The sequence below is a fragment of the Dermacentor variabilis genome, chromosome 2, assembly GCF_050947875.1.
Source record: "Dermacentor variabilis isolate Ectoservices chromosome 2, ASM5094787v1, whole genome shotgun sequence".
Lineage (NCBI taxonomy): Eukaryota > Metazoa > Arthropoda > Arachnida > Ixodida > Ixodidae > Dermacentor > Dermacentor variabilis.
The window spans coordinates 247,684,497-247,709,256 of NC_134569.1; the positions used below are offsets into that span (position 1 = coordinate 247,684,497).

Here is a 24,760-nt window from a genome sequence, read left to right on the forward strand (position 1 = left end):
CGAAGCGGCCCTTGTTGAGGTTGAGTTGAAGGCCAGCGTTCGTTAGACAGGTCAAAACATGTCTGAGGCGGAGCAGGTGAGTAGGAAGATCAGACGAGAAAACCACGACATCGTCGAGGTAACACAGACACATAGACAACTTGAGGCCATGCAGCGTGTTGTCCATGTGTCGTTCAAAGGTGGCAGGGGCGTTACAAAGCTCGAAAGGCATCACGTTAAATTCATATAAACCGCCAGGCATAATGCATGCAGTTTTCTGGCGATCGGCCGCAGCCATCGGGACCTGCCAGTACCCTGAACTCAAATCAAGGGACGAGAAGAATTCGGCTCCCTGAAGACTGTCGAGGGTGTCGTCGATGCGCGGCAAAGGATAGACGTCTTTGCGCGTTACCTTATTTAACCGACGGTAGTCGACGCAAAAGCGAAAAACCCGTCCTTCTTGCGAACGGGAACAACAGGAGATGCCCACGGGCTGTGCGAAGGTTGAATACCGTCACGGACCAGCATATCTTCGACTTGGGTGGTAGTGACACGGCGTTCTTCGGCAGAGACGCGATACGGTCGCTGACGTAACGGCTGATATGAACCGGTGTCAATGTAGTGCTGCACTTCTGACGTGCGGCCCAGGTGAGGTTGTGAAACGTCGAATGAACTTCTAAACTGGTGCTGGAGTTCAAGAAGGTCGGCCCGTTCGGCAGGTGTGAGGGTACCGGCGATGGCACTGGAGAACGCATCCCTGGACGCCTCCTCAAGCGTGGAAATCGACTATGACTGGCCGGAGTCGACATCAAAAGAGTCTCCGGGGACGTCAACCAAAGACGAAGAGTCGAGGAGTTCCACGAAGCCAAGGCATTCACCAACGAGCAACGTAATAGGCGCACAGAGGGTATTTCGAAAGCATATATTGCTGTAGCCGCCGGCCATGTGAAGTGTTGCGAAGGGTAGTGGGAGACATTTATGGCTCATGAAGACGTCGGGCGGTGTGAAGAGGACCGTTGCATCAGTGATGGCATCGCAAGAGATGGGTACGAGGGCGAAGGAGCCAGGCGGAATATCTGTGTCCTCGCGCACGGTAAGTTTAGAAGGGCGGTCACAATCTTCGTCCAAGGGTGCGTCACAAGTAAAAAATTAAACTTCGGCGCGTGCGCAGTCGATCACTGCTTTATGACGGGATAAGAAGTCCCATCCGAGGATGACGTCATGCGAGCAGGTGGGAAGAACAATACACTCGACGATGTAAACAATGCCGTGAATAAGCACACGTACAGTACACGCTGCGTGCGGAGTGACGTGCTGCGCGCTTGCCGTACGAAGCGACAGTGCAGAAAGCGGCGTGGTCAGCTTGCGCAGCGAACGGCACAGTTTGGCGGCTATCACAGAAACGGCTGCGCCGGTATCGACAAGGGCGAATGCAGGAACATCTTCTTCACAAATTTCGACCACGTTAGCAGGACGGGCGCGAGGACTTAGTTCGAATGGGGTGCAGTTCTTGCCTCTTGAACTGCGACATTCAGTTTTCCTGGTCAGGTGGTACGGGTCCCCGACGCATTGGGGAGAGCGAGCGACGGCGAGGGGATGGCGAGCGACGCGAAGGAAATTCTGGGAGGTCAGCATGAGCATACGGTTGGGGGGAAGGAGCGGCGTATTGGCGAAAGGGCTGGCTGCCGTACTGGAATTGCCGAGAGGCGTCGCCGAACGGTTGGGGGCGGCGGCGGCAAAATCGGGCGACGTGTCTGGGAGTGCAGCAAGAATAACAGATCGGACGATCGTCAGGCGTCCTCCAAGGATTTACTCTCGGTGCGGTAAAAGATGCAGCATGGGCTTCCGGTGGCACCGGTTGGGACTGGGTCGCGAAAGACGCCGGCGGAGGCCTGCGTACTGCCTGCGCGTACGTAAGAGGTGCGGCCACAGGCAGCACTGGCTGCGCATAGGTGAGAGGCGTGGCGACGTACAGGCTGCACTGCCATCGCAGAGTTGAGATTCGCGGCTGCAGGCGGCTGATGGTGCGCGTAAGAGACAACTTGAGCGACCTCTTTTGAAGTGAGGGTGCGGAGCGGGTTTGGAACACGGGAGATGGGCTCCTGGGTGAAGGAGACTAAAGAAATTTGGCGGGCAACTTCCTCACGCACGAAGTCCTTGACCAGCTGAAAGAATGAGGATGGCTCGTGCATGCTGTCAAGGCTCGCCAACAAGTCGTCGCTTTCCAGAGCCCGCCGAGTCGAACCGCGGTGCTTCCTTAACTCATCCTAACTTTGGCATAAGCTGACGACTTCGGACACAGTGCGCGCATTCCTGGGTAGGAGCATCTGGAATGCGCCGTCATCGATGCATTTCAATATATGGTGAATTCGCTCAGCTTCGAGCATTGCAGCGTTGACTCGTTTACAAGGGCCCATGACGTCTTCAATGTAGCTCGTGAACGTTTCTGCCGTCTGCTGTGCTCGGGTGCGCAAGCGTTGTTCAGCACGCAGATTGCGAACCGCGGGTCGGCCGAACACTTCCGTAAAGGTTGTCTTGAAGACTGACCATGTGGGTACGTCACTTTCATGGTTGTGAAACCAGAGTTGGGCAACAACAGCCAGGTAAAAGATGACGTGAGTTAACTTCGCTGGATCATCCCACTTGTTGTGCGCGCTCACCCGTTCATATGACGCAAACCAGTCTTCGAGGTCTTCGTCATCTGCACCGCTGAAGATCTTGGGATCCCGTTGTCGTGGAACGCCGGTGCAGCTGACGGACTGTGGCGTCGGCGCCTTTTGGGATGAGCTGTTGGTCATGGCGGGCGGTAGCGTTCTTGATCGTAGCTCCAGGGTTTCAAGCGACGGGGTTAGAGTCCCAGCACCTCCACCAATTGAGAGGAGGTTTATTGACGGCTCCTAATGCAAAGGCGCAGCGATTGGGAACGGCGAGACAGCCCGAAGCACTGTCCAAAAAGACGCCAGCAATCAATAGCGCGAGCCGAGCCGAGCCGCGTGTTGGCGATGCGGCTGTGCCGCGAGACTCGTCTTCTTGTTCACAATATATATATATATATATATATATATATATATATATATATATATATATATATATATATATAGATATATATATATATATATATATATATATATAGTATTTCGGCTAACTTGGGCCAACTTTAAAAAAATGAAGTAAGGGCTACGCGTGTAGAATTGCAGTATTGTTCTGAGACGTATGGAGCACGCCATCCTATTTTTTTCAATCTGCCAAGCTGGTTAATTAACGTTTGCTTAATTAACTTTTTATGTGTTACCTCCATTGAAAGATCGTCAATACAGAAGGTCTGGCGCTTGCTTTGAAATACTGGATTATTTCATGTATGCTAAGATTACTACCTTGTTTAATTGTTTTCCAGCCTTTCTTTAAAATTCGCGAAATTTAAAATGAAATACCGCGGGACTTCCGGCTAACGCGCCGTCCTTTTGGTGCCCTCAACTGTAAGTTGGACGAATCAGCAAAGGCTGCTCCGCGCACAGAGATCCATTGAACAGGCTGCGATCGGTGGCTGTGGCGCAATGCGATTGACCGGAGGCAGCTTGGTTTTCATCTCCGTCTTTCATCGCTCTGTCAGCCTCGCCCCTACATCATGTTTCTTCATAGGTGCGAAAAGAAACGAAAGAAATGCCTGCGCTGCGTAGAATGCTACCTCCAATAACATACCGCATTCACACGTGGTGACCGCTTTTTCGTTAAAGAATTTCTTTCTGAAAATGGTACGCCCGTTTTGTGACTTAACGTCCATCGCAGTCACCGACAGCCTTTTTTCGGCTCATAGCGCAGCTCTGAACAAGCAAAAAGGAAGGTAGAAGGGGTAATGAAAAGGAACGGAGAACCGGCTGAGCGCTCACCCTGTTCCCCGTTCCTTTTCATTACGCGTTCCACCTTCTTTTTTGCTTGTTCTGAGCTGCGTTGCGAGCCTAAATAGTCATCACACCAACTCGTACAAACTCCGAAGCTGTTGCCCTTCATTTCTAGTTCAACGGGCTTCTTTCTTGCTACTAGCGCTCACTCTGTTCTCCGTTCCTTTTCATTAGCCCTTGCACCTTCGATTTTGCTCGCTCTGAGCTGCGCTACAAGCCTAAAAAGTCGTGACACACTAACTCGTAAAAACTGCCACGCTGTTGACCGAGAGCCTGATTAATCGATCTCTGTGGCGGAGCAGCCTTTGCTAAGTCGTTCAACTTACATATGAGGGCACTAAAAGCGCGGCGCGTTAGCCCGCAGTCACGTGGTATTTCGTGCACATTAAAGAAAGGCTGGAAAAAAATTAAACAGGCGGTTACCTTAGCACAGATGAAATAACCCGACGTTCCTGAACAAGTACTACAGCTTTTTCATTGAAGATGTTTCGCTAGAGTTAATATTTAAATAGTTAATCAAGCAATACTTGCTAATTGCACAGCTTGACGGATTGAAAAAAGATATGATTTCGTCCAATACCAGACCAAGACCAACACTGCGGCAATTCGACACGCGTAGCGCCTATATTTCGGTTTCTAATACTTGGCTCAAGTTAGCTGAAACACTCTGTATATATATCTCATGGGGACACCGGCCCCATGGCGGCGCAGTGGTGCCGCCATCATCAGAGCGGGGCTCATGCGCCACGTACAGCGAGCCTCGCACGGGGAGCGGCGATCAGGAAGCTGGGTCTCAGTTGCTCTGGGCTCCGGACCGTCTCAGGCTCAGCTGGCCACTGGCTCATAAGCCACGGCCATGAGCCCACAATTGCCGCCCAACGTGGGGCCCCGGCGGCGTTCCGGGCCGGGCCATGATCGTAGGGAAGGCGGGCGGCGCCTGTTCCACGGCCAGTAGCGACGCGTGCCTGGCCTAGTGCGTGACCATCTGTGCGGTGCGAACTGCAGCTATGCTGTTCGCTGAGGAGCGTTTCCGCCGGTTTCTCCTCTGTCACCATCATCGGAGTCGGCATGGCGTGGGCGGCGGAGCGGTCTCCTATGCGCTGCTGAAGCGCCCGGCGCGACAGTTGGAAAAGGGACCTGGCTGCGCGGTCACTGCATCAATGCAATGCAGTACTGCATCAACGCGAGAAGTTGTGCGAGCACGAAGACAGTGCGTGGCTCTAAACCCGGTGGTGTGGCCGCGACTCTGGGACGCTGGAGAGTGAGGACGACTCGACCATTGACGGTAAGAGAGCCGCCACGACACGCAAAGACAAGCTGTCGAAGAAAACGGCTCGCAAGAACCGCTCGTCGGGTGGCGAAGCCGAAAGCAAGAGATGGCGCGTCGTCCTCGCCCGAGGAGGGCGGAGTCTCGGACTCTGGCGGTGGTTCCTCGACGCCGGCCGACGGCAGCAAAGACGACGATGAGGACGACAACAAAGAAGAGGAGTTCAACGATGGCTACGACGAGATCCTCATGGGCGCTTGAGGTCAGTTGCCACCGGTAGTGGAAGCGGCACCATTCTAGCGAGGATCATCATCACCTGTGATCTTCCGCTCCAGTTATTTGCGTGGTGCTGTGCAGCGATAGGAGGAGTTCGCCCGTGATTTACAGTTCCACATTGAACCGGATCATCAGCCTCTAGTGGTGTTACTCGGGTATATGAATGTAAACATGTTCCCACCTAGAATACAGCGTTTCCGCTTGAAGCTCATTCTCTACAAGCTACCAAGTACTCAATGTGCCGAGGAAACAATTGGCCACGGCTGAAACGCTATCGCGCGCTCCGACAAGTCAAGTTTCAAGCCTGGGAACTACTCGAAAACAAGCTGATAAAATTGAGCTCTTTGACCAGGAGACCGTTCACACCCTGCCAGATATCCTGTCGAGACACCTTCACGAACTTCGTCAGGCACAAGCTAGGAATGCGGAATGCCACTTACTCTTCCAGTACTACAACAAAAACTGGCCAAGGAAATCCTGTGTGCCGACACATATAAGAAAGTATTCGCAGTACCGTGACGATCTTTGTATCAGTAAAGATCTCCTTCTTAAGGATGTTCGCGTCGTGGTTACGGCATCATACAAGCAACTCATATTGCAGCTTCATCTTGACGGGCATCAAGGAAGAGGCTGCTGCAGGTCTTCCGTTAGGCAGTCTGTTTGGTGGCCAGGCGTAAATTCCCAAATTTCCAAATTGAGATATTGGGGATGAACTACAGCGAATGTGCCGAGACCGGAGTTCACGAAGCAGATCATATGCTCGTAACTTAAACAAGAAAAACTAGGGAGGTCGTCAGCATTGACCTGTTCTATATCAATAGTGAGGACTACGTGTTCATCGTGGACTACAGGTCCCGTTTCTGAGATCAAAGGCGTATACGCTCTACGAAAACACCAGCGGTAATATAGACCATTAAAAGCGTGTTTGATCATTACGGTATACCAAAGGAAGTTAGCACTGACAACGGACCACAATAAGCAACCAAGGAATTTGCTGACTTATCTGCGTCCTACGGCTTCCATCACGTCACTAGCACTGACGAATGTATGGTGGGGACAGTCAAAGTTCTAAATAATGCTGAAGATATTAGGGAGTTTTAGAACAGGGGCCCCAATAGTTTGGGGCCCCAAAGAGCTTTGCGGGTGTTAGCGTTGGGGCACGTAGGAGTGAAGAGTTTCAGAATAGGGTTTGACGTTTGCGGATAGCGTCTTGCGCTGCCAGCGCCACTACGACGTCAAAGAAAAACTATTAGAAATAATTGCATAAAATATACCATTTTATGATAGGAATAATAATTTTTACTTGCGTGTATTCGCGTTTAAGTACAATTTAGAGGTTATTCTCTGTAAGCAGCAAACAATTAGTTGCGCTTAGTTTTGAGCAAGCCAACTTTACTAGCCTTCACCAGCCAAGCTTAGCCGTGTTAGGCCTACGAGCCATAAAATCCACAGTCGAATTCAAAATCAGCGGCGTCTAATGAGTCAATCTTCATAACACACGCTAGTTGAGAGAAAGCGATAACCGCACTCACTTCTCCTAGCTTGCGAACTTCACGCGTTACCGCGAATCGAACCCAGTTTTGTGCTAGGTTAGAGCCGTCCCTTCGATGGGTGCCGCCATGTTTGCCGACGCAAAGCTTTTTGGGCCGCCATTTGGGCTCCCGCTAAATCGGTGAAATAGCGTTCCCAACGCAAAACCCAAACGGAGTTTGCGTCTTGCGCATGCGCAGTGGCTTCGACGCTATTTCTTTGGAGCCCCTATTCTTATACTCTCTATTGACACGTGTACTTATCTTTATCGGGCGACCACGTTTCGCGGCCTAACAAATGTAATCGCACAGCGCGAGACGCGCCTGCATGTATCCGAAGTTTCTGGAAAGTTATCGATGCTTCTACCCGGCTGTCTGTTGTCGCCAAACCTTGTGTTATCTGATTTCATCGCGTGACGCGAATGGTGGAGAACTTTGTGGAAGGCACGCACGTCCGAACGATTAGTCTGGAACATTCGACGACTGCTGTATAAAAGCCGACGCGCTTGACCCGCTGATCAGATTTTCGACGATCGCCGACTGTGTTCGCCGCTCTCGTTGTGATTTAAGTGTAGCCTGTTTTTGTGGGCACAGGTTCGCCCAATAAAAGTTAGTTTTGTCTTTCACAGTATTTGCTACTGTGTTCTTCAACGTCACCACCACGTGACAATATCTACTTGGCCTTGTTGTCTTATCGAGAAAATCAGTGCATAAGTAATCCGAGCCCTGCGCGTCTTCTCCTGGGCAGGCGTTTCCGTACCCGTGTGTCAAAGACTGAAAATCTGCTTTATTCTGCTTCGGCAGCACCCTTGCTATTTAACCAGAGCGAGGAAGCTGCACGCAAGAGAGAAGCGAAAGACTATAAAAAAGACAAGAGGCTTTTGATCTTCGTCAATATGAGGTGGACGAAAAAGTTTGGGTCAGTGACACGAAATGCTCTGCTATTGTGTTGTGACCCGCCCAACGTCCGCGCTCATATGTGGTTGAAACTGCGAAAGGTGTCATTCAAGGTAAGCGGAAACAACTTGTCCGAAATATTAGATGGACACTTGATTGTTAAGTTTCTCGAAAACTCGAATCTGGCTCAAATGAAAATGCACCGGGGCCGTCCGAACAAGCCTGCAGTGATAGCCAATCAGCTACGTGGTTTCCGGTAAGCACGCCAGAGAATGGGAGACACGATGCGGACAACACAGCTATACGCTCGATGCCAACTGCGAGACCGCCTGAGTCCTACGAGAATGCATCAGAGATAGGACAACCTGCCTCTGTTCACCTCCGAAGGAGGTCTAGGTTTGGTCACGTCATAAAACAGTCAAGGAGACTAAGCTTGTGATTAGCTCCTGTGTGCATCCCAGTATGCCGTGTCTCATTTTGAGAAGGGAGGATGTAGTGCCCGCTACGCCATGCAGATGGCACGTGCGTCGGGGCCTTGAAGAATATAGAAGAAAGTAAATGGGCTGGGAGAGTGTTGAAATATCTGCACAGGAAACACATTGATTCACAGTGGAGGAAAAGAACTAAGAAGCTTACCAGCAAGTACGTGGCCTGTAGGGTGTGCAATACAGCAACAAAGAACATCGAGCGGAAAGTCAGAGAGGTTGAAGTAATCCCACAGGTGACGGCAATGGAAAAGAAACCTGCCATGAGTTACTACATAAAGGAAATAACGAAATCAGAAAAAAAAACAATTTATGATAACTCAAAGGGCAGCTCATTACTTTTCGAAGCGAGATCGGGATGCCTTAGATCACACACCTATAAAGCGAGATATAAGAAGGAAAAAGAAGCATGTGCTTCCTGAGGTAAAGCTAGGGAAATGATGGAGTACATTTTATTAGAATGTGAAGACGTCTGCCCAGCGATCGATTTATTCACCACTGGCCTCCTTGAAGCCCTTGGGTTCAGCTAGAGCAGTGAAAAAGTAAACGTGTCCGCCACAGGGATCAGTAAGAGGCGATTGGAGGTTTGGTGGAGGAAAAGCAGGGAAACGACAAAAAGACGGAGACGTGCCAAAGCAAAGTTTGCAGTAGGGTATCAGAAAATTTGGTTGTTGTAGTTCACAGGGTTTTATTTATTAATTTTTTACCTAGGTAGGACATTAGGCAGTATAATATCAACAGCTTGGTGGCGACACCCACCACCCCGTTCCAAAGGGGACGCTCATAACATCTATCCATCCATAAGGGAACTGAATAAACCGGAGCACACGGGGCTCCACTGGGGGATTCGGCTGGCTGTCGCCATCCGATGTACATCAATCCTGACAGACCATGCACTTTTCATGAGCGACGTCACCACTACGCGACTGTCGCCGCCATTTCAGGCATCAGATTATGGTACAATACCTTCAAACATTCACCCTGCCGATTCGAGCTACACACGCCATCAGCCTGCGCCCGACCTAGCGCCTCTCCTAGACTCTTTTGAAGCACGCCTTGACCAGCGACTGCTCTCCATTGATAACTGTTTATTACAGCTTATGTCATTCACGGAGAGTCACATCGCCGACTCGCCACACGTGTTTCAAGCGTCACGTGGTCTGCTTCCACAGATCAAGCTCCACCTGTCTCGGCACGTCAATTTTCCTTTCCTAGTTCCGTCAAGCAAAAATGTCAGATACCCTTCCAAGTCCACTTACCTTGGATGGTATCAAGTGATGGTCTGCTTTTCGTGTGCAGTTTGAGTCTATCGCTGCTCTTCACACCTGGTCACCTCACCACAAAGCCTAAAGTCTTGTGGCTGAGCTTGGTTCTACTGCCGCTGAATTTCTGGAGTTCTTGCCGTCAACTGACCGTTCTAACTACGCAAGTCTCCTCTCGGCACCTGTGTCCCGCCATCATCAGTGCTTACAGCTTACAGAATTACAGCACGTGCGACAGGGCCACTACAGCCTGCAGCAGCTCGCTGCTCATGTCGAGCGCCTGTCGTGGAAGGCCCTGGCTGGTTGTGCGGTCTCCACTGTCGACTTCATTGCTGCCAAGGCTTTCATCGACGCCATCCCCGACCCCAACAGTCAACGCTTCGTCCTCCTCACCCGCCCGTCTACAGTTCACGCTGCCTTAGCTCTTGCCTTGGAGGCTCACATAGCGGAACGCTCCGTTACAGTGTCCCTCCCTCGCCCTTTATCAAGTCAACAAGCGTCAGTAGGCCAAGCCAGTCACTCCGTCGCATTCCGTCGGCGCCCTTCTACCACGCATTGCAATCAATGCAACGAGATCGACCATTATTTGGGCTGCAGCTGGTGCTCACTACTGGGCGTACGCAAGGACTTCACCCGCGGTGAGTGCATAATAGGATTGCTCCCTCACGATCCGGCACCTGACCTGGCTGCCAACACAGTCGCAAATACAGTGCTGTTATCGTGTGTGCCCTCTATTTTCTGAGCAATAGCACTTTGTCCTTGCATAAGGATTTATATTACTTTCGTATGAGAGTACGTGCCCTCCCAATTGGATATGTACCCTAACGAGCGTGCTTATACCGAAGGCCCACAAAAATGAAGAGTTCGACCACCTCCACGCCTTTCTTTTCCTGTGCTGGCAACATCTACTAGTAACTATACGCTTGTCTTCCGCTGCCTGGGTGCCCGTTTGTTGCAACATTACCGCACGCTTACATGCCGATGTCTTTGTTGACTGCACTCTTTGCTCGCGACCAGGCAATGAATCCAACGCTCTTGGCTCGGCTACTCTTCTAAATTTGCTGTTCCGGTGTTCAACCTATCCGACAGCCCGCTGTGCCAGCTGTGGAGACATATATATATATATATATATATATATATATATATATATATATATATATATATATATATATATATATATATAAATATATATATATATATATATATATGTATATATATATATATATATAAACGAGAAGAAAGGGGTCAACCGAGGGGCCTGATTTTTATGTCATACTTGAAGAGAAGAAGCCAATGAACACTTACACCAAGGACAACATAGGGGAAATTACTTGTGCTTAAGATATGAAATAAAGAAACGATAAATTATTGGAAATGAAAGTGGACAAAAAACAACTTCTTGCAAGTGGGAAACGATCCCACAACCTTTGCATTTCGCGTGCGATGCTCTACCAATTAAGCTACCGCGGCGCCGTTTTCCCATCGACTCTTTTGGGCATTTATGTTCCCTAATAGAACCCTGGGAGTGTTAGCAAGCGCCACCACACAAAGACCTTGGCGGGGGATATGGAACGTCCTTTCTGTCGTAGGTGAAACGAGGGTCTCGAATCCGGAAACATTGATGCATTCAGGTAGCATGTGTGGGTATATTGACCGGTTGCGTTCACCCAAAAAAACAACATTCTCGTGAGGCCGAACACACACACACACACACACACACACACACACAATCACACACACACACACATACACACACACACACGCACACACGCACACGCACACGCACACGCACACACACACACACACACACACACACACACACACACACACATTTATTGTCGCAACGTCAAAAACAGGGGTCGTAGAGCGCTATTCAGGAGGCACGGCGGCGGGTCGCATTTTTTATATCGAGCCCAACTGCGAGTTTTTCCCTGCGCCTTGACAGAAACGCCCATGCGCACTCGCATTGTCCTCTGCTTCTTGGAATACTGGCATGGCATTTGCGTCCCTCCGAAGGAAGCATCGTCCCGATGCGCAATTCAATCGGGACAACGGGACAGTCGGACAGAGTACCACAAAACAGAGTCACACACACAGAAAAAAAACGAGAACAAGAAAAAGCAAAAGTTAGGTCGACAGGTAAGGCTTCATCCGTACCACATGCACTACTTCGGGTAGGCGGCGACTGGAGCTATTGTTACTGTCGGGAACGATCTCGTAAGTCACGTCGCTCAGGCGGCGGATCGCTTTGTACGCCCAAAAGTACCGTCTTAGAAGCCTTTCGGAGAGTCCACGACGGCGTATGGGTATCCACACCCATACTTCGTCACCGGGAGTGTAGAAAGGGGACCTGTGTTGAAGATCTCACCGCTTCGCATCTTGGTCTTGCTAAATGCAGATACTTACGCGGGAACCTTCGTCGATAGGCGGGTCGCCAAACTCACGGCAGCATGGCATCCAGCGTTGTCGTGGCTTCGCGACCGTGAACCAAGCTGAGTGTTGTCATTCCAGTAGTTTCCTGTCGAGTGGTGGTGTGGGCGAATGTTACTGAGGCAAAATCTGACCCTAGTTCTTATGTTCTACGTCGACATACCTGCATAGCATGTCTGCGAGGGTCTTATTAGGACGCTCGGTTAATCCGTTTGTCTGCGGATGATAAGCGGTTGTTTTCCGGTGCCTTGTACACTGAGTCTGAGGAGCGAGTGAAGAAGTTCGGCAGTGAAGGCAGTTCCCCTGTCTGTCATGACTACTTTTAACGTCCCGTGCCTAAGGACGATATTTCCAACGAAAAAATGGGCTGCTTCGTCTGCTGTGCCACGCGGTGTAGCTTTCGTCTCCGCATAACACGTCAGGTCATTGGTGACAACAATGATCCATCTGTTGCCAGCTGTAGAAGTTGGAAATGAGCCCAGGAAATCCACTCCAACTTGGACGAATGGCTGGCTGGCGCCTAGACCGGATGTAAGAGACCTGCGGGCTTGCCGGGAAGCGCTTTGCGTCTTTGGCAGCCCTCACATGTTTTCACGTAATGCTTTACAGGAGCGGGTAGCTTCGGCCAGTAATACTTCCGTCGGAGTCGGGATGATGTCCTAGTGTAGTCTAGATGACCTGCGGTGGTTTCATCGTCGCATGCTTCTAGAATTTCTTTTCAAAGTGATGCCAGTAGGACAAGCACGTACGTGTTGCCACTGGCAGAAATGGTCTTCTTATAGAGAGCATCGTTTCGGAGGCAAAACAAAGGCAGTCCTCTATCATAATGTCGCGGAACGTCTTTACTTCGGCCTTCCAAGAAAATAAATTAGTGGGAGCAATTCTGGGTCGTGGCGCTGCTCCTTTAAAATGGTGACGGCGCCGACAATGCCCAAAAATGCAGCGTCCACGTCCACGTCATCGCTACCCGCGGACTCGACGGGTGACCGCGAGAGGCAGTCAGCGTCGGTGTGTATCTTCCCTGATTTGTAAATTATGGTCATGTCGAACTCCTGAAGCCTAGGACTCCAGCGCGCCATACGGCCAGATGGATCTTTCAGTTTAGTCAGCTAACAAAGAGAATGATGATCGCTGACAACCGTGAATGAACGACCGCACAAATACGCGCGAACTTTGATAACCGCCCACACCACGGCGAGGCATTCCTTCTTGGTAGTCGAGTGGTTTTCCTCCGTATGGGAGAGAAATCGGCTAGCGTAGGGGATTACTTTTTTCGGAACCGTCTTGCCATTGCAGCAGTATGGCACCCAGACGAAGACTGCTTACTTGAGTGTGAAGTGCTGTCGGAGCATGCTGCTCGAAGTGCACAAGAACAGTAGACGTTCGCAGGTGCTGGCGTTGTCCACTAAATGCTACTTGCTCATTTCCCCCGCACACAGAGGGAACATCGTCGCGTGCCAGGCGTGTTAACGGCTCGGCAATACATGAAAAGTTCGCAATAAAGCGTCGGTAATAGGTGCACAGCCCCAAGAAAAGCGTCACTGCCTTCTTAGAGGACGCTGTAGGGAACTTGGCCACAGCGTCTATTTTGGCTTGATCAGGTCATACACCCTCGTGACTGACGACGTGGCCGAGGAAGCATAGTTCACTGAAAATAAAATGACAACTATCGGTCTTTAACGTCAGGCCAGCCGAGTGTATGGCTTGCAGAACAGTGAGTAACCGGCTTAGGTGCTCCTCTAATGTAGCTGAGAACACTATGACGTCATCTAGATAAACCAAGCATGTTTGCCACTTCAAACCTGATAGTGCGGTATCGATAAGACACAGAAAAGTGGCAGGCGATGAGCACAAACCGAAAGGGAGGACCTTAAATTCGTAAAGATCGTCGGGGGTCTCGAAGGCAGTTCTCTCACGATATCTCTTTTCGACCTCCATCTGCCAATACGCGCTTCGTAGGTTGATTGATGAAACATAACTTGCATGCCGCAGCCTGTCTAGCGAATCGTCGATGTGTGGCAGCGGATTGACGTCTTTCTTTGCAACCTGGTTTAATTTGCGGTAATCGACGCAGAATCGCAAACTGCCGGTATTTTTTTGGACTAGTACTACGGGTGTCGCCCAGGGACTCTTCGAATGCTGTATCACACCAGCCTCGAGCATCGTCTTCACTTATTTTTGAATCGCTTCGAGTTCCTTTGGAAGTGCACGGTAGGCATTTTGTCGAATCAGCCGCGTAGTATCATCCGTGATGATACGGTGCTTGATCAGTGGTGTTTGTTGGGCCTTTGACGTAGTCGAAAAGCAATCTTCGAACTGATGTATCAGCACCAATAGACACTGCCGCTCCGTAGATGACAGGGTGGAGCTACCGTCGACAGACAAAGCTGGCGAGGGCGGCACGATCGTTTCTCGTAGAGCGAAACAATCTTTTACTTGGGTGTTGTCGTCGCAGTACGCAATCACGGTACCTTTCTGGATGTGACGGCGTTCGTTGCTGAAGCTCGTGAAAAGGACTTCCGCATGCCCATGAGTCATGTCGAGTACGCCTCTAGCAATGGAAGCGCCTTGCGTGAGCAATAGTACTACAATTTGCTCCTCAATCACATCCCCGTGGTAAGTCCTTGCATGATACGGAGACACGGCGGCAGGATCGCGGCTAAAGGGTCGCATCGTCGGCGATTCACAAACGCTCATGTTTCCCGTCATTCATTGTATCGCCATATGGGCTGGCAAAAAACGTTACCGTACGTTCCGGAATGTGTATGACTGCGCCGTGAACTCGCAGAAAATCCATCCTTAAAATGAGGTCCTTGCAGCAGTCAGGGAGAATGACGAGAGTGGGAACGAAGCTGGAATCACCGATGTGAATTCGGGTGGTGCATGTTCCCGTTGGTGTCATTAGCTTATGTGTCATTAACTTCTTATGTGGGGCCCTGACCACGGCGTCTTCACTTTCATGATGTGATCGGCCAGCTCTTGCCGCATAATCGAGAAGTCTGCGCCAGTGTCAACTACTGCGGTGACGTGATGTCCATCCACCAGAATGCTCCGATCTTCACGGGCAACGCCGTCGGCGTTAGTATTTGTCGTCGTCATATCTTCTTCGTGGGAGCCTGGGGGGTATTTTGGTGCCTCGATGCAAGCCAAACTTGCCCCAGGAGGTCGCTTCCGTTAGTTTCTCCGGAGCGGACTAAGGGAGCGACCACCACTGCCGACGTCAGTGGTGAAAGTCTGGCGGTTTGGGAAAGTGTAACGCACATGTGATGGGGACTGCCAGCGACGACGCTGTGAAGCTGCTTGGTGGGGCGGCAGCTGATGACTGTTCGGAGCGCGACGGTCGTCGAAGCGCAGAGGAGCGACAGGCGAGAAGGTGCCCGCTCCAGCATCTGCATGGGCGCAGTAACGGGCAATGTGACCTGGTTCGTCGCAATGGAAGCAGAGTAGCCGACGGTCGGCCGCGAGCCACAAGTCGGTACGGCGAACTGGAGGTCGTCTCACAGACTCCTGTTGCCACCACGGCACGGGAACGGGCCGTGACTGAAATGGAGTTACCGGCGGTGAAGGGGGAGGACGTCGGACTGTGTCGGCATAGGTCGGCGAACGTGCTGCTGGACATGGGGCTCGTGAGGAGAAGGCTTGCTGCAACTTCTAGTGCACGACTTCGGCAGCAGATACGACCGGCAACTCTGTAGGAGGAATGCCGAAGGCTCGCAGCTCTTCACTCAGGATGTCTCGAATCATGTCCTTTAAGGAAGTGTGGTGAATAATCTGAGCTGCGGAGCTGTTGGCGTGTTGTCGGGATGGCGTTTGAAGTGGCGGCAACGTTGCGGAGCGCCCGGTAGATGAAAGTTTCGTCGACCGTTGTTGGTGGGTTTCGTAGAGGGCCGGCAAAGAGTGGTTCCTTAAAACCCCGCATCAGACTACGTACTTTCCTTGCCTCGGTCATATCGGGGTCAGCTCGGCGTAATAGAAGGGCCATATCTTCGCATACAAGGCGAAGGTTTCGTTGGGTTTATGTACACGAGCCCCAACAAGTTGTTGCACGTAATCTCGCCGGTCATGGCTCGAGAATGCATCAAGGAGATGACGACGAAAATTGATCCACCTTTGGAAGCTCGCTTCTGTGTTCACCTACCATGTACGAGCGCTGTTTTCTAATGCAAAATAATCATGGGCGAGTTTTTGTTGGTTGTTCCAACGATTTAGCAGAGCGACGCGCTCGTACTGGTCAAGCCAGTCCTCGACATTTTCAAAAGCATCGCCGTGGAATATTTCAGGGACGCGAGAGTATTCAAGAGTCACCTGGGAAAGGCTAGCCCCCGTTTGTGAAGGAGGAAGAAGCGCCGATGATGTTGCCATGCGGTGGGAGTCGCAACAGGAGGGAAGTCCGGGCTCAGGCCGAGCAGGCGCTGACTGAAACGGTACACTGTAGTCGTTACGAGAGGCGGAGCTTCGGAACTGGGTGTAAGGTTCCGAGCTGGGGTTGCCCGCATGGGTTCCAGGCTCCAGCATTTCCACCAGTGAAAAATAGGAATCGTAGAGCGCTATTCAGGAGGCACAGCTGTGGGTCGCCTCTTTAATACCGAGCGCAACTGCGACTTCTTGTTCACTGCGCCTTGACATTAAAACGCTCATGCCTACTCGCGTTGTCCTTTTCTTCGTGTGGCACTGGCGTGGCAATATATATATATATATATATATATATATATATATATAATGAAATGGGGTTTATTGTAGCTCGTTCGAGGGATCGCAGGTAGCTCTAGATCACGAGTCCTAGCGCTTCGCATCAACAACCCGCGCTCGTGTCTCGCGCCGCAGCGGTGGCAGTCCGCACAGTGCCACATGCATATTACCCACTACAACTACAGTGCCACATGCATATTACCCACTACAACTTCCCCCGGGGCGAAGAGGAGCCATCCTGGCGACCTAAGGCGATGATACGATAAGGGGGTCGTGGTACGGCTTCAGGCGGTTGACGTGAACAGTCTCGCGGCCACGGCGGCGTTTGTCCGAAGATGGCGTCACCGGTTCGACCACATAATTCACAGGCGAAGTACACGCGACGATCCGGTACGGACCTTGATATTTCGGAGCAAGCTTTGGGCTAAGGCCTGGAGCTTGGAAGGGCAGCCGAAGCCAGACGTGAGAGTCCACGGCGAAGGACTGTGTGGGCTGATCGTTGTCGTGGCGATCTTTGCGGATTCCTTGGGTATCCGACGTGAACGAGCGAGCAAGTTGGCGGCACTCTTCAGCATGGCGAGCAACTTCGGAAAGAGGGGTGAATTCAGAGGCATCCGGGTGATATGGTAGTACAGTGTCGAGGGTAGTGGATGGTTCACGGCCATAAAGAAGGAAAAATGGTGAGAAGCCTGTGGTAGCCTGAACGGCGGTATTGTATGCGTACGTCACAAAAGGGAGGACATCGTCCCAATTGGAATGATCCGACGCAACATACATGGTGAGCATGTCCCCAAGGGTGCGGTTGAATCGTTCCGTTAGACCGTTAGTTTGTGGGTGATACGCCGTAGTGGTGCGGTGAATAGTGCGGCACGCGGCGAGGAGCTCATTAATAACTTCGGACAAGAAGACACGGCCTCGGTCACTGAGCAGTTCTCGCGGTGCGCCGTGCCGTAAGACGAAATGCCGTAAGATGAATGCGGCGACGTCGCGAGCAGCAGCCGAAGCAAGTGCAGCAGTTTCAGCATATCTTGTCAGGTGGTCTACTGCGACAATTATCCAACGATTGCCGGTAGCACTGCATGGAAGAGGCCCATAAAGGTCGATGCCAACCCGATCAAAAGGACGTGCAGGACAAGGTAAAGGTTGCAGAGGGCCTGTCGTATGAGAAGATGTCTTGCGTCGCTGACAGGCTGCACATGACCGAATGTATTTGCGGACATAAGAATACATGCCGCGCCAGTAGTACCGCTGGTGGAGCCGCTCGTAGGTTTTCAGGACGCCAGCATGAGCTTGTTGTGGGTCTGCATGGAAATACGTGCATACGTCGGAACGCAAATGGCGAGGGATGACTAGCAGCCATTTGCGACCGTCGGGCTGATAGTTTCGGCGGTACAAGATGGCGTCCCGTAGCACGAAGTGGGTGGCTTGGCGACGAATGGCTCGAGGGCATGTAGACGTTGAAGAACTGCTAAGAATGTCAATAAGAGACACAATCCACGGATCTTTTCTCTGTTCAGACGGCATGTCACTAACGGCAAGCGTAGCAACCGGGCACTCTATGGGTGAAGGTGGCCTTTCGTCGGAGCGCATGGGCGCACGGGAGAGCGCATCTGCATCAGAATGTTGGCGCCCGGAACGATAAATGACGCGAATGTCAAATTCTTGGATCCGAAGAGCCCAACGTCCAAGACGCCCCGACGGATCTTTCAGTGACGCAAGCCAGCAGAGCGCGTGGTGGTCTGTCACAACGTCGAACGGACGGCCATACAAGTAAGGGCGAAATTTGTTTAAGGCCCAAACTATAGCTAAACATTCTTTTTCCGTGACAGAATAATTGGATTCTGCCTTCGTGAGAGCACGACTCGCATATGCAACCACATATTCTGGAAAGCCAGGCTTCCGTTGGCGTAATCAGGCGTAATAAAAGCTGTCTTCGAGCGGTCGGATTCAGCCACTGACACTTGCCAATAGCCCGATCGCAAGTCCAAAGAAGAAAAGAATTCGGCACCATGAAGACAATCCAGGGCGTCATCTATGCGCGGTAGAGGATAGACATCTTTTCGTGTAATCTTGTTGAGGCGACGATAGTCCACACAGAAACGAATCGAGCCATCTTTTTTTCTTAATGAGTACTACAGGAGATGACCAAGGGCTGCAGGATGGCTTGATAACACCACGTTCAAGCATGTCTTCAACTTGCTCGGCGATGACACGACGCTCGGTGGATGACACGCGGTACGGACGCTGGCGTAATGGTGCGAGGTGTCCCGTATCAATGTGGTGAGAGACGGTACTGGTGCGGCCTAATGATGCTTGGTTGCAGTCAAAAGAGGCGTGAAAATCATTTAAAAGAGTAATAAGCCGCTCACGTTGTGTCGGCTCGAGGTCATCGGCAATAGAGCGACAAAAAACATCCGGTGGTACTCGGTTAGATGGCACATGGGGTGCCAGTGCTGTTACGTTGGCAGTATCCACGCCGTCGGGAACAGGGAAATGCACAAGAACGTCAGCGTCCACAGTCTGAATGGTACCAATAGTCTCGCCACAGTGCAAAGCCAAAGTGTACGAATTTGGGTTCGAAATCAGTATTGCTGCAGCCCCATGGTGAATTGGGAGGAGGGCGAAAGGCAACAATATAGGTAGGCGGCGAATGAAGACGGCAGCGGGTGAAAACATGACCGTCGCTTCGGCAAGCGATGCGCATGAAAGAGGGACAAATACCGCGCTGTGAGGGGGAAGGTCAGTATCTGAAGCTACACAGATCCTGGTAACATCATGAACTTGAAAGTCGTGAGATGGCAAATCGCACAGAACGGAGAACTGAACCTCAGCACGTGCACAGTCAATGACGGCGTGATGGCGCGACAGAAAATCCCAACCGAGAATCACATCGTGGGAGCAACAATATATATATATATATATATATATATATATATATATATATATATATATATATATATATATATATATATATATATATGCTCAGGAAAGTGCGTGAATCACCGAAAGAATGCTAAGGCATTGAAAATCGGTAGGTAACCTGCGACACCGGGATTTCAACCATGTAGTTCCATCTTAAGAGACGTCTGCTCAACCACTAGGACTACCCTGTGATCGCCATGTTGTGCCCACAGGATTCGACGGAATTTGCATGGCGCAGGCTTTTCCACAACACAATACACCACGAAAGAAAGCCGGCCATCCGGCCAGGGGATTCCTGTGTCTGTTGGAGTTACCGGTAGCTAGCCAGCGGCAGTGTAGTTTCGGACCCACGTCCTCCTAAACTGAGGTGGATGATCTGCCACGAGGCCATGGTTGTAATTCGTTGTGTCTACTTCTTGCCCTCTGTGTCTCGCGTTGTCGCTGTTTCTTAAGAATAAGCCAGCATAGCGATGAGTCGGCAGATCGCGGAGACTTTGTGATCCGCGATTGCGTCAGTCACGTGTGTAGCGTGATGGGGGTCTTCGTGTATTTCTGGCGTGGTGCGCGGTCCTGTAATAGTTATGCGGCCAAACGCAGTGTAGAAGACAGACAGCGTTAGAGTGTTCTTTTACCGCTTCAGGAAAGCTTCGCTTCATATAATTTCCAATTGTGCCTTAGATATACATATTTTTTTCTACTGTCGCGTTGGCCGTGTTACTCATCACTGGCCCAGCCACCACTCGTGTTCGCCTTCGAACCCCACCGGCACCCGCTTGCTTCAACCTCGGCTTTCTACTGGTTATGCTCCTACTCGTGACCACACTGCTATTGGCCACAGCTTAGAGCCCTCGCCTCTTCTAAATATTTTCAACCCAACGCGCTCAGTCCTGTGCGCTCGAAACCAGCGGCTTTCTGTACACAGGTTAGCTGGAGGTGAAGTTACGCTTTCTGTACACTTTGTCCTAATGTACTCCGCTCATACAAGCCACCAACTAAAGTATTCTTCCTGTTTCAGTTAGATGTCTAGGCCGAATGCACAGTACGCCCACATTCTTAAACATCATGCTTGTCAGACAGAGGGCCATGTATAGAATACCTCCACTTTTGATGAATACTTGGTTGATAAAATTATGTCATTTCGCCCCTTCGTCAACAGCATTTGCAGGCTAGCTCTAACAAATTGGAGAACCTTGTCACCTTGCAGCCGCGAGCGCCACAGCACTAGGAGCTTTGTAACCTATTACAAAATTTAATGAAATCACTTGATTCAACAACTCAAGGTCACAATTGTGCTTGGTAAAACAAACTGCACTGTATGGTGCGTACTCACGTGCACATGTCGTGATATGAGATGTGGAACTGTTTCAGCTTCGACGATGGTGACTGCAATTTCTCGAGAAAGTCTCCTATGCCACGTACAAGGCAGTTTGCCACTTCAGTATGTTCACACGTTTTCCCGGTTCCAGTATCCCCCTGTGCTGCAGTTGCTTCGCAATGAGAAAAAGAAATTGCAAAGAAGGCAAAGTAAGCACACTGTCACTAAAGTGTTGCGATGAAAGGAAGGCTTATTTTCACGCTGCGTAATTACCATATAGCACAATACCAGTGTACGCACAAGAATATTTTTGTTATTTTCCGACTTTTATTACATAGGTTCACAACACAGAATTTTAGAAAGTATTTCCGTCTCACCGATACCGCAATGTACGCTAGCTTCCATACCCGCCATTTGCCAGGCTTCTGTAAGATTACAGTAACTGCACCCGCCGGTTACCGGGATTGCTTAATAATATGGCATTGCCCAGCTGCCTGCCGATGCTAATGAGCGGTGGCGTAGTGGCAGAGCATTCACCTCGCATGCGGGAGCCACTGGTGCCCCCGGAAACGCAACGGTTTTTTTCTAATCGGCAGAGATGCTCCCTGTCCTGGTGCTCTGCTTCTCGTTGGGGTTCCCGTCCCGAAAGGGGACGTAATTGAGATTTCCGAGTTGTCCTTGGCTACATCTTATGCAACCACAGACGGCATTGTTGAAAAGCATCCATGGCTCTGGGAGGCAAGTGCTTCCGCCGGGTACTTACCGATAAAATAGGTGCAAGCGCGCTCCCGGCAGGGTGCTCCGCATGAGGGACCTCAACGCTTGGAAAGGGGTGTTTGTGCCCAACCCGAAGGCGTCCCCACCTCAATGGTTGCACTTGGGGTGCCACATGGGAATCTGTCATGATGGGAATTGCCCAAACCTCCGTTCTTTGGGCTTACGAGGGTTTCGACGCGAATTTAGGGCGCAGCCTCCTTTCCCAAGCCTATCATACCTGAAGGAAGCCGAAAGCCAGGCCGTAGCACACGTGTGCCCATTTGAAACAGTGGGTGCCCGGCGGCCGTGGGAACTGAACCCACAACTTCCCGTACTCGTTGCTTTGTCTGCTTCGTGAGGGCAAAAAAAATAAATGGGAAAATTACCCATCGCTCAGTCTCACCTCGCACTGATATGTTTTGTCGCTCTTATTTTGACCACTAGTTTCGTTTCGACGCTCCTAGGCTAGAATGAAGGCGCTGAGGCGTATGTTGGAACAGATTTTGACCTTCTTTTTCCTTTGAGTGCCTTTATGTTTGATGGCACCAAGGCATTGCACAGCGTTGGTCAAAGCTGGGTCCTATGACGCTGTCTGGTAAATGAAAATCGACAAACTTTCCGGGTGCGTAACTGTCATTCTAGGCCCATAGACCTTTTAGAGGGAGCAGTCTGCGCATCGCGAATTAGGGGCCGCCCCATGCAGGCCACCACTGAGCGCAATCGGGAGCAAGCGTGCATCAGCCAGCACAGGCTGCTCCAGCAACATTGCTCACAGGGGCAGGGAATCGATTAGTACCATTTCTTTAAAATGTGTATGAGCCGAGGAAGACGTGGTCTGTCGTGAAATGCAAGAACTGTGACACAGACTTGAAGGCAGGGAATGATACTGTGTGCGAGCTTCGTTCGCATCAGCTGCACAAGAAGTGCCCGTCTTTACGATCGTTTGTTCACACACTTATTCTAAAGGCGAGCTCAGCAGGCTACACCGTAAACACTGCATAGCCAGTTATTGGCAATGACGGCTTAGCTAACAACCCTTGCAGCAACAACACAGCGCTACCGCCACTACTGGCACAAAATTTTACTGAATGTTAAACTCCCAAAAGCATGAAGTCACCGCTAGGTGTGCCTAATGCAAACGCGACTGAAATGTTTGAACAACTTCACTTTCCATAGCAGCGAAATGAAAAGTGCAATATTAGGCGGGCACCACCAGTTCTTTTTTTCTACCTCGAGAATCAAACCGCAGGTGCGCAGCTCGTCCCATTGCAACATTTTTGTCCAAGCTTCCGCAAATACATTTTATTCTGCACTCTAAGAAATCAGAAAACCATGCCCAGGCTATCTGATGATCGCTAGCGAAAAGGCTGTGGTCGGAGCAGCTCGGAAATATGAGTTTTCTGCGTGCGCTTACCCGTCTGTTTTGTAACAAAGTTGTTGCACATATTGTTATTGAAACAGGGGCACGATGTTAACAACCTTATTAATCTACCGGCGTAATGACTGGAATACGTATGTAGAGAAGTGCCAAACATCAGGCTGCTACATTCGTCAGACCGAGTTGCCAGTTCCAGAGCGATCGGCGGGCAGCCATCTTCTACTCCTTTCGGAACGGGGCAGTACTCCGCTATACAAAAACAATCTGTTTTGTTCGGCATATTATAGCATCTTTACCGCGTGCACGTCACTGTGACGCGGTGAGTTGTCGCGGTTTCATGACGTCGCGTGTCAGACAGGCAAAGCGCGCACACTTCGAAAACGCTTGTCTAATTGCAGAGCGCTAATGGCGGAAAACATCTCGAATACGAAAAAATCATTTTATCATCATTTAGTTTAGTCATGCATAATCAGTGTGAACATATCATTTCATAAGGGGCGTTTTTGCAGTTTTTGTGACATCGCGTGAAAGACAGGCGAAGTGGGGGTGGCCGGAACATTTTTGGGCAATCGTCGACAGCTTATTGCATAATTGCAACATAACGTTTTGGAATAGCTTTACGTTATAGCGTCCCTTGTGTCGACTGGAAGCTCCGTAAGACAATAGGTGCTTCTCGAAAATGAACTGGCCAGCCGAACGTCGTTCTCGTCTTCTTGCCTGCCTAAATGCTAGATCATCATCATCAGCCTGGTTACGCCCACTGCAGGGCAAAGGCCTCTCCGATACATCTCCAACTACCCCGGTCATATACTAATTGTGGCCACGTCGTCCCTGGAAACTTCTTAATCTCATCCGCTCACCTAACTTTCTGCCGCCCCCTGCTACGCTTCCCTTCCGTTGGAATCCAGTCCGTAAGCCTTAATGACCACCGGTTATCTTCCCTCCTCATTACGTGTCCTGCCCATGCCCATTTCTTTTTCTTGATTTCAACTAAGATATCATTAAATCGCGTCTGTCCCCTCACCCAATCTGCTCTTTTCTTATCCCTTAACGCTACACCTATCATTCTTCTTTCCATAGCCCGTTGCTTCGTCCTCAATTTAAGTAGAATCCTTTTCGTAAGCCTCCAGGTCTCTGCCCCGTACCTGAGTACTGGTAAGACACAGCTGTTATACACTTTTCTCTTGAGGGATAATGACATACTCCTGTTCATTATCTGAGAATGCCTGCCACCGCACCCCAACCCATTCTTATTCTTCTGATTATTTCAGTTTCATGATCCGGATCCACGGTCACTACCTGCCCTAAGTAGGCGTATTCCCTTACCACTTCCAGCGCCTCGCTACCTATCGCAAACTGCTGTTCTCTTCCGAGACTGGTAAACATTACTTTAGTTTTCTGCAGATTAATTTTTAGACCCACCCTTCTGCTTTGCCTCTCCAGGTCAGTGAGCATGCATTGCAATTGGTCCCCTGAGTAACTTAGCAAGGCAATATCATCAGCGAACCGCAAGTTACGAAGGTATTCTCCATTAACTATTATCCCCGATTCTTCCCAATCCAGGTCTCTGAATACCTCCTGTAAACACGCTGTGAATAGCATTGGAGAGATTGTATCTCCCTGCTCGACGCCCTTCTTTATTGGGATTTTGTTGCTTTCATTATGGAGGACTACGA

General features: G+C 50.5%; 1 protein-coding gene across 1 annotated transcript in view; it reads right to left on the reverse strand.

Annotated features, from left to right (window-relative positions):
- LOC142571246 (uncharacterized) overlaps positions 1 to 24,760 on the reverse strand; it is a 144,931-nt gene that overhangs the window by 37,746 nt on the left and 82,425 nt on the right. The window contains exon 3 of the mRNA XM_075679500.1: positions 20,966 to 21,122. Coding sequence (XP_075535615.1) covers positions 20,966 to 21,122 — 157 coding nt within the window. The remainder of the gene's footprint in view (positions 1 to 20,965; positions 21,123 to 24,760) is intronic.